At 38.1% G+C, this 10180-nt stretch overlaps 1 protein-coding gene across 1 annotated transcript; it reads right to left on the bottom strand.

Moving 5' to 3' along the window:
* Window positions 1-412: 412 nt before the first annotated feature.
* On the bottom strand, window positions 413-9197 carry LOC117402212 (L-threonine 3-dehydrogenase, mitochondrial-like). The gene is made up of 9 exons (XM_034003132.3): window positions 9046-9197; window positions 5147-5340; window positions 4782-4824; window positions 4339-4409; window positions 3925-4074; window positions 3639-3811; window positions 3343-3433; window positions 2297-2566; window positions 413-1745 (listed from the first exon to the last, which is right to left on the bottom strand). Exons 2-9 carry the CDS (start codon window positions 5328-5330, stop codon window positions 1606-1608), a joined length of 1122 nt encoding a protein of 373 aa, XP_033859023.2. The 5' UTR covers window positions 5331-5340; window positions 9046-9197; the 3' UTR covers window positions 413-1605.
* Between the last annotated feature and the right edge of the window lie 983 nt (window positions 9198-10180).

The raw sequence follows: 10180 nt of genomic DNA, 5'->3' as shown, positions 1-10180 counted from the left end.
ACCCCTCACTCATTTAGAATTGGGACGGCCACTTCCGCAGCCAAGGCTAACATTAATTTTTATCTAACTAACCCTTTGAGTAGTGAGTTTTAAAATGCACTGCCGGTCCTACGGGAGTGATTTTTTTTTTCTGTCTTCTGCATGCGCTTCATTATTACGAGTACAGCGTACAAACAAGCTGAAAGCTATATGTTTGTACTGGTATGTATGTAATGAATACTGACGAAATACAGACAAATCATTTTACCGTAAATAAAAAAAACAAATAAATATATTTTTTTATTTAGTTATATTACAGATGTCCTGTTCCCATTATTTTTAGAGGTTGTGAAATTTGATAATTTACCATTTCTCTTGATTAAAATTTAAATGACAATACTGTAAAAACAAACAAACAAACAAACAGACAGGGTTGAATGGAAAAAATGTAACTTTACTTACAAAGCTGAGATATTATCCAGCACTTTAATTACATACAATATGTGCCCTATGCATTTTACATTTATTTTCTTTTTTGTTATTTTAACAAGCGGACAACAACATAAAAAACAACCTGAATACTAATTAACCTGAAACTCATTTAGCCAGTTGGTATGGTAACAGTGGGACTACTGTAGTTGAAGCCTTTTCTAAATAATAACTGCCACACATTCTGAGTTATTACATGCTTTTCTGGTTAATGAATGTATCCGTTTTATTGGTCTATTGATACTCCACTAGTCTATCAGCCTGGCAGCCACTTCTCATAGCGCTCCAATAGACAAAACAAACAAACAAAGGACACACCCTCTATGAAGGTTTCTATTCTGCCAGAAAACAAGGAAAGTTCTTTAGAGTCATAATTCTGAAGCACCAGAGCAAGGTATGACCATGGGCACCCTGTACCTCAATTTGAGCCAGGATGAAATCATTTTACTTTGAAAAACCACAACATGACCCATTTTCTCAAATCAAATCATCACTGTAAAAACCCACTGTAGATGCCCTGCAAAATAAATCAGTCTACACAATATACAAACCAAAGACAAATAGCAACACAAAAGGAAAAAATGTTCAAGTAAAAGGAAAATTCAAAACCACATTTCATTGTCTTGCAACTGCCAATATATAGACTTGTATATAAATTCACCATTCATTACAAAATTATCTCTTCCGTTTACCTGAGGGGTTACATGAAACCCATTGGCACACAGGCAAAATCTTTCCTGTAGTTTATTTTGTCAGAGCCAGCACTGGTCTCTCCAGGGTTCTGATGCATAAGGCAACATGATAAGGTACTGTATGTCCTCAACACACTCCAGTCTATTCAAGATTAAGAATTGCACAACTACGCTTTGATAATGTTCCCCAAGTTAACCATTTAAGGAAGTACCTGCCTTTTTTGCATAAGTTCTTACAGGTTAACTAAAAAAACAATAATCTGCTTCTATTATATCTGGCGTCAGACTAGATAAGCCCTGAGAAACTGAGAGTGTGATTGTCCCTCTCTAATATAATATGGAGAAAAAAGACTATTTACACATCAATGCCTCCATACACACATATATGTATAATCTTTAGATATGTCTTTACACTATGTACACAGACTCTGGTCCTCCATGTGGTTTAGTTGGCGTGAGCAAGGCGGGAGTCGGAGCCGATCAGGTTGAGCATTGTCGTTACCAGTTCGGGGAGATCGTAATCGTGTTTCCAGCCCCAGTCATTGCGGGCGTTGTCGTCATCAAAGTTCATCGGCCAGCTGTCAGCTAGAGAGGGAGGGTCAAAAATACTAAGTTTACAATCTGTATAAAGAAAACACATATTTGAAGGAAGCAAGTCAATTTTCCATCTTGGTAACTGGCTTTAATTTCATAATCGCTATGCCCTGGTTTGGTTTGTTAAATGTTCTGCACCAGCAGACAGTGACTAAACTTAATACTAACACCTTTTTTTTCCTTTTTTATATTCACCAGACATGTTCTTATCTATATAAGGTGTACAGGTATTACACTCAGTTAAAGAAAGCTCTCAGTTTTCATGCCTTTCACTCAAGAAACCTGTTAACATTTCAGGTCTTAACACCCTTGCCTACTCTGCATTAATCTGACCAGGGTATGCTTCAAGTCCCTATGACTAATAGTTGCACCCAGGACAATGGAGCTTTTAGCCAGTGTGCACCAAGTCTCCACCAACTGTGGAGTTCATTTATGTTTTTGTTGTTGGCGTTGTCCAAGACAAAGCAGCTGTTTGCCTGACATTAACTACATAATAACTTGCTTTTTTTAAAATTATGTCTTAGTATTAAGATATTTCTTACCAATGGCCTGCCTGACGTGGTCGATGTTGTAGGTGATCTGGAAGTCTGGCATCTGCTTCTTGACCTCAGCAGCCAGCTCCTCAGGGGAGAAGCTCATGGCGTTGATGTTGTAGGTGCGCATGCTGAGCTGCTCTGTCGGGGCCTCCATCACCTCCAGCGTGGCTCGCAGGCAGTCGTCAATGTACATCATGGGCAGGCGTGTGCCTGGCTTCAGGTTGCACTCAAATTTCCCATTCTTGCTGGCATCATGAAAGATGGCCACGGCATAGTCTAGTAAGTAGTAAGGAAGGAGAGCAGAGTTCATGCATGGGGGAAGTCTCTGGTCAAGGTTTCACCTACATCTTATTGTAAATTTGCACATGCATTCTAATCTATTACTGCTTTGACAAAAGCTTAACTTTTTCTTCACTAGATTTCATCATATATGTAAATAAACTGCCGGGAACAGTTTCAGTTTTGCTTGAAAGTTCTACAGTTTTGCAGCCTGGGAAACGGCTGTAACATTTATACAAGACTTTATAAATTATGATTTGTGAAGTGTGCCCTTTACCAATTCAAGGTACTATTTTACATGGTTACCCAGTTAAGCCTGGAGCAAGAATGTCAAATTTATAGGCTCCCTGTGGCTTTAGGTTTACCCACCCTCAGTTTTAAATGTCAAGGGTTCAGCAGCTACAAATAAACCCCCATAGGGCTCCAAAATGTCTCATCCCTCTGGCCCTGCAGGGAATACCATGCAAACTGCTGTTACTAACAGGTGGCCCTGGGGGGGAAAGACACCTGGATACACAACACCTGTGTGTAACAGCTTGGTAGCCAAGCTAGGAGTTTGGACAAGTACAACAATATGCTGAAGCTTTGTAATGTACATATTGACATTCAAACACATTAATTACAGTTAGCTTAATATAGCAATGAAACCTCCAATCTAAAGGTCAATACTTCATCACAGTTAGGTAGACCCAATACAGAGCGTGATACAATGATGTGGTGGTTTCAATTCGCCCAGCTACCTTTCCCAATTGATGGCAGAAGAAGTGACCTACCAGTTGTGCCGCCTCCTGGCTGGGAGTCAGCAGAGATGATGCCAGGGTACCTCAGGCAACGGAAATCCAGGCCATACCTGTGGTGGTAGTACTGACAAAGAAGAAGAAAAAAAGTTATTGACTAGCCTCTTCTCCCTACTTTAGAGAAATTATCCCCCCCCCCCCCCCTGATTTTGTTTAATGGTTTTCTGGCATAACTAAACCATTTCCTGAATTCTTCCATTCCAGAAGCAGATGCTTCAGATCTCCAAAAATGAAATGTGGGTTTATCCATTAAGCAGCCCTGGCATTCTTACCTCTCCCATGAGCTCGGCGTGTACCTTGGAGACACCGTAGATCGTGCGCGGCCGCTGCACACACAGGTCAGGAGTGGGGTCACGTGGGGAGGTGGGGCCGAAGGCTCCGATGGTGCTGGGGACGAACAGACGCAGTCCGTGTTCAGAGGCAATATCCAGAATATTGTGTAAACCTAAAAAAAAAAAAAAGGTAAAGAGAGGAATTAGTTCATCTCTGTATAGCTGGTTGCATTCCTAGAGCTGCTTAACAGCACAATCTTGTGCGGATTTATTTGAGCCTACTCACCAGTGATGTTGACTTCCCGGGCCAGCTGTACATTTGCTTCTCCAACAGCACTCAAGAGGGCGCTATAGTGGACAAGCCAGGTGATGCGGTTGTTCACCACAATCTCACGCAGGTTCTTATAGTCCAAGATGTCAGAATAGATAAAAGGTCCTGTAAAAGAAGGGGAGGAGGAGATATATTAAGAAACCACTTCAGTGCCTGTCTCTGGAGAGGTTGCAACAGAATTCACTTGTAGCGGAACTGGGATTAAACCCAGGATCTCACACCTTCTTACATTACTTTATCTCTGAACTATGATTATTCAGGGTAAAACTGAGGCACATTTTAGCTCCATGCCCTCAGTTCATCATAGAAAAGAGATAGGACAGCTTAAGTGAGCACACTGTAGACAGCTGTCTGAGAAGGATTACTTACCACTGTGGAAGACGTGGCTAGGTGGCTTCCTGATGTCTGACAGAATGACGTTGTCATTGCCAAAACGTTTTCTGTGGAAACAAAGTCATTTAGTGAAGCTTGTTCAAGGTGAAAAATCTCAATCCCTATGTTTTTATTTGGTACTAAACACTATATACACTAATATATATATATATATATATATATATATATATATATATATATATATATATATATATATATATAAACAAGCTTTATAAATTATGTAAGCATATACTGTACTTTCAGAGGGCAAGTCATCTTCCTGTTAATAGAATTGTGTTTAACATATCCACATTAAATGCCTTTACAAAAGTGTAATGTGTAAACACATTAAATTTGTAAGGATATTCAAGTTAACCAGCTACAGCACTGTATATAACAATCAGTGTTGTTGTTAAACAAAGTGTCTAAAAAGCCCTTACCTCAGCATCTTAGCAAGGCCCACCCCAAGTTGTCCAAGACCACCTGTAAAACACCAGTCAGTGAGATATGCTTACACAACTAACAAACCATGTGCATCACAGTGACAAAGCAATACTGCTGCAGTACAGTGACATAGCTCCAGACTGCCATAGCAGTTCAACCATGCACCAACGTAAATAAGTGACTATGGAAACTTTCTCTTTCAGTTTAGATTGTGCAGTCTTCTAGATTTCCAAAGGAGTAGCTTTAGGAAAATACATGTTGCTGTTTAATGTGTGTATAGGTTAAAATGTGGCAGTAAAATGGATAATTCTACTGGACACCACCTGTAATTCATAGTCTTTAGTCCAAACTAACAAGTTACCTGTGATTAAAACTTTTGGATGATCAGTCTCTGAGAAGGAAACGGAGTGGAAACTCGCATCCGAGGTGACTTGGCGTGGAGAAAAGCTGATTGCCCGGACAGCAAAAGCCGCGGTCCGACATCCACATCCCGGGGTTAGGAGCGCCTGCTTGGCAGCTTTTGTCAGAGCCCTCATAACTGGCATTTTCTGTTACCTACATTCAAAGAGAGGTGTACAAATATTCAGCTTGGGTTCTAAGAGGAACCGTTTTGATTAATTGGAACAGAATACTTCAAACAAGCATTTAAATAGCACTCAGATTAATGAACATAATGAAATGAGGATTGATTGATTGATTTATCAATTACAAAAGAGTGTCCTATTCATTTTCCAAAGCTGCAGCTATATTTTACCCATAAATAGATCCCAGAATATTACTGTAGCGGTAATTTTGAATACTGAATTTTTGGATACTGTTTTAATTCTGGAAACTGTTTTTTTTTTTATCTTTTGCTAAATTGCATGACCTTTTACGTTTTACGCAGTTGTATAGGCTGTATAGGCCACTGCTTTCGATTCTTCCCAATCAGAGGACTAGGCGGACAGCGAGTGCTGTCCCTCGTAGCAGTGATAATATGGGCCCTGAGGCAGTCCTGCGCTACTCGAAAGGTTGGCTGAATTACAAAATAGCAATTCCTGAAAACCCCAGGATTTAGGACTATCCAAAATTTGGGAGGTCGTCGACAGAAAACGAATGTCTTTGTAAAGCTACTCTGCTTTGGATGTTATGTTAGAAACCAAGACTGACAGACAGAATGACTGGCTATACTGGCTCCGGTAACCAAATCATTTATTTACCCTGTTTACACCTGCAATCGTTATACAGTACTAGCTTTATACAAACAGTTTTTGACACACATGATTTAATGTGGCGAGGAAGGCTTGTCCCTGCATCCATGCTCTGACGAATCAAACAACTTTTGTTGCACGAACCACCCAAGAAGTAGCCCTTTTTATAAGGTAAAAACAAATGGTTTTAAACAGGGTTAGACTCCTACACAAAATAGTGAGTGGACTCTAAATGGTTGTGCAATGTGGACCAACGGTGCTTGTTTTCCTTTGCGCAAGGGGTCTCGAACCTAGAAGGCCCCCAATGGGGTTCAAGGGCAAAGCCCCCTGGGAATCTTTTTTCACATTTCCAGTGTCAGTGCAGCCAATTTTACAGCTAAAAAGATGACAATATTAATAATTGGGGAGTCTGGGTCCATGAAAAATCACACTGTTTGTTGGATGGGAAAATGTAAATGTGCACGTAAAGAATTATATTGTTGCGTGCATGGGGAGGGGGGGAGGCAGCAGCAGGGCTGGTAGGTGTCATAATCAGTGGGGCAACAGTGTGGAGTAGTGGTTAGGGCTCTGGACTCTTGACTGGAGGGTTGTGGGTTCAATCCCAGGTGGGGGACACTGGTGCTGTACCCTTGAACAAGATACTTTACCTAGATTGCTCCAGTAAAAACCCAACTGTATAAATGGGTAATTGTATGTAAAAAAAATAATGTGATATCTGTATACTGTGAAATAATGTGATACCTTGTAACAGTTGTAAGTCGCCCTGGATAAGGGCATCTGGTAAGAAATAAATAATAATAATAATAAGCCCGATATACGCTCCTTCCAAAAGAGGCAGCTCTTTTGTACAGCGGTATCGGCGCTATGCTTTAGTGTGAAAGGTCCCAAGTTTGTGCCCACCCTCTGTCTGTGTGTGGATTGTATCACCCTGTGTGATGCGCCTGTCTGCGTTAACTAAGATCGCTACAATATTATGTGAAGCTTGGAACTGTTTGAGGCTACCGATAATCCATATAATAATTAAAACTAATAGCAGCACATGCTAAACTGTAAAATGCTGCCAATCTCACTGTTGGGTAGATTATCACTCTCTAAACTAGGAGGCCTATCCTTGCCTGTTCTTGAGATTTTTTTTTTTTTTCAGCTGCAAGGCTATATTTGGTCCAATACTGAATTTTCAAAAATGTTACTGCCTGTTGTGCCCACGTCATGAAATCATTTGGAAAACAATCTGACTATTCACATCTCCTAACTGGTCCCAAAGAAAAGTGTTTAAGCATTTACAATAAACTGTCTGGTATAATGTTTAAAAAAATATTAGGATTACACAATGATTATTTAAAACCGTAGAACAAAGATATATCACCAGCAAAAAGAGAGGCAAATAACAAGGCCCTGACGTCACATATTCACTGTAGGAAGAACATCCTTCCTGATAATAATAATAATAATAATAATAATAATAATAATAATAATAATAATAATAATAATAATAATAATAGCTCATCATAATCTTTATGTTAGATAGATTTCATTATAAGGATCTTAAAGCTCTTACAAAGTATGCATAATTACAAAAAGAAAATAAAACATTTCAAATCGGACAAAATAGCAGGTCACAAATAAAAACTAACATGACAAAATGTGTGCAGTATAATAGAACAGAATGCTTTATATTATAGTAAACATGAGTGTGCAGTCTTATTAAATACTGATATGATATTAAATAACTTTCGCTACATTATAAGCTTTCACAATTATTTTTAGCAAATCGAGAGAGATCTTCCTATGAACGCAGGATCGATGATGGAGGCAGTTTGGAAGGTCAGCTGTTATGCTAATTTTCACTTATAGTTAACTTTCGAAATGTCTTAACTAACTCAGCGCGTTATTATCATGTAATAACATCCTTTACAATAATAATAATAATAATAATAATAATAATAATAATAATAATAATAATAATAATAATAATACTAATAATATATATTCGCCCAAAACAGTTGTCATGTCAACTTCAGTTCACGGTGCCGCTTGTCAATTTCAGTACAAAGACTCCAGTGACTGACTGCATATGCTCCAGAGAGCAGACGCACGCGTCGGGAACATTAAATAATAGAAGTATTGGTGCGGAATAAAGTAGGCTACTATTCAAGACAAGTGAAGAGAGTGTGGAAAATGCCGTTTCACCAAAAATAATGGAACGCGTCCACCCCACAGTCTAACACTGGCTTTAAAAGTAAAATGTGTTTTGTCTCCAGATATGACAAAAATGCCATAGTTAGGCAATTAATTAAAAAAAACAAAACTGTTTACTATTTATATTTATAGCGGCCTGGACACAATAAAGCACCAGAAAAAACAGACAATTGTGACTTAGAATAGAAAGATCAGTTAAGTTGAACTTGAATATATCTATTGTTTTAATACAGTAGCCTAATCTACTAAGGTACTAGTAATCGGTGTCGGGTGTAAATGAATAGAAACCGTATTTAAATCGTTCTATAAAACTTCATCATAGCATATACAGTAATATTTTGCCAAACATTAAAGCAGAAGTGATTTGTATGTACTGTGCCTGTATTCGAATTTATTTTTTACAGCTGGGACATGTTGTGTTAATTGGAACTACTGGTTCCAAACAGCTTATCCCTAACAGCTTATATATAAATACTTTAGAGCATTTTGCGGTACAATGAGTAAAGCATGGTGTTGAAATTCCACAATGCACAGCCATGTTACTCACAGCCCAGTATAGACTTACAGGTTACATAAGCGTCCAAACTTTCCTCGGCTGTATCAGTGTTGGGTTGCGCTTAGTCAGTTCTGCTGCGTATTGCTTTAGTAGCCTGCAGCCTATACGGAAACCGCACCCAGCAGTTATAGGGTGAAACACATTACAATAGTAAGGAGGTACTGTTTTTTATTGTGTTTTTCAATGTCTGTATCATAATCAAACTGCTATATAGCTTACTATATAAAGACTATTTCACAATGCTGATGAATAACAATTTCCAATTAAGAATTACCAATTAATGTAAGAACGAACCTCTAAAAGAGGGCTACTTACCAAACTAATCAATCGAAGTGTGTATTAATAGAAGTAAACGAATAGGCTCAATTCCCTTTTCCTTGATTACTATTTTTATATACTTTATTTGACAGTATGCCCTTTAGCCAGCACACGATTGCACAGCCTACAGAACATCGGTTATATATACTACGAGCTAGCTGCTACCTAAAGACGCCGGCGTCGGTCCTGATTGGCTGATTCTCGGAGGTGTGCCTCTTCAGTTGACTATGATGTCACAGGTATCAGGACTGGAACGCACGTAGTCTCTTGAGGTGTCAGAAACATACGCAAACGGCTAAGGATAGGTGACAGCAGCGGTCCAGATAAGGTTTTAGGTCTGGGGATCCAAACTTAACTTCTAATGTTTTCACTGAGAGAGTAAAACGTGTTTTCAGGGGGTAAAATGCAACATTTTATTATTATTATCTAAAACAAAACAAAAAAGAACCAAGGAGAAATTACATTAATAAACTTAGCATATGTGGAACTTTCTTACTCGTTATACAAAAATAACCATTTTAATAATAATGCAGATAAATATTTTTGAAACATTCTTATTGTCCGAGCACCTTTTGTATTCATTGTATTTGTAATTGTTCCTAACAATTGTGTTAACTCTCTTTTAAATATGTTGATTTTAAGTGTAGTTTTTAAAAATATGCACTTGTGTATATGATTCTTTGAAGTAATTGCAAATATAATTTACTACATTGTTAAATGATTTACTAAAGTATCCAATTGTATCTTTTAACTCTAATATAAACCTCTCCCCTACATTCCTATACAAAAATATCAAAACATCGGTCCAAAATACGTTAACCATGTCACAGTAACAAAATAAATATTCTGTGGTTTCTGAATGCCTCTAACGAAAACAACATAAGACATCTATATCTCTCTTATACCTACCTTTACATTAGAGGAATAATATCGAACTAATAGTTTGTAATGAACTTCTTTCATTTTATAAGGTAACATGAATTTCTGAGGTCTAAGCAAGACAAGTTTCCAATGAATTGAACCCCATTTACTTGTCCAATAACCAATACAGGATGGGAGGGATGTCTTACGTTCAATTAAAATATCTCTAATAAATGTATTATTATAACTTGTGTCTATTAAGCTTCGTCCA

This window comes from Acipenser ruthenus, chromosome 5 (genome assembly GCF_902713425.1).
Source record: "Acipenser ruthenus chromosome 5, fAciRut3.2 maternal haplotype, whole genome shotgun sequence".
In the NCBI taxonomy this organism is placed as follows: domain Eukaryota; kingdom Metazoa; phylum Chordata; class Actinopteri; order Acipenseriformes; family Acipenseridae; genus Acipenser; species Acipenser ruthenus.
The sequence above is the reverse complement of the archived record's forward strand: the minus strand, read 5'-3'. Positions and strand labels throughout refer to the sequence as shown.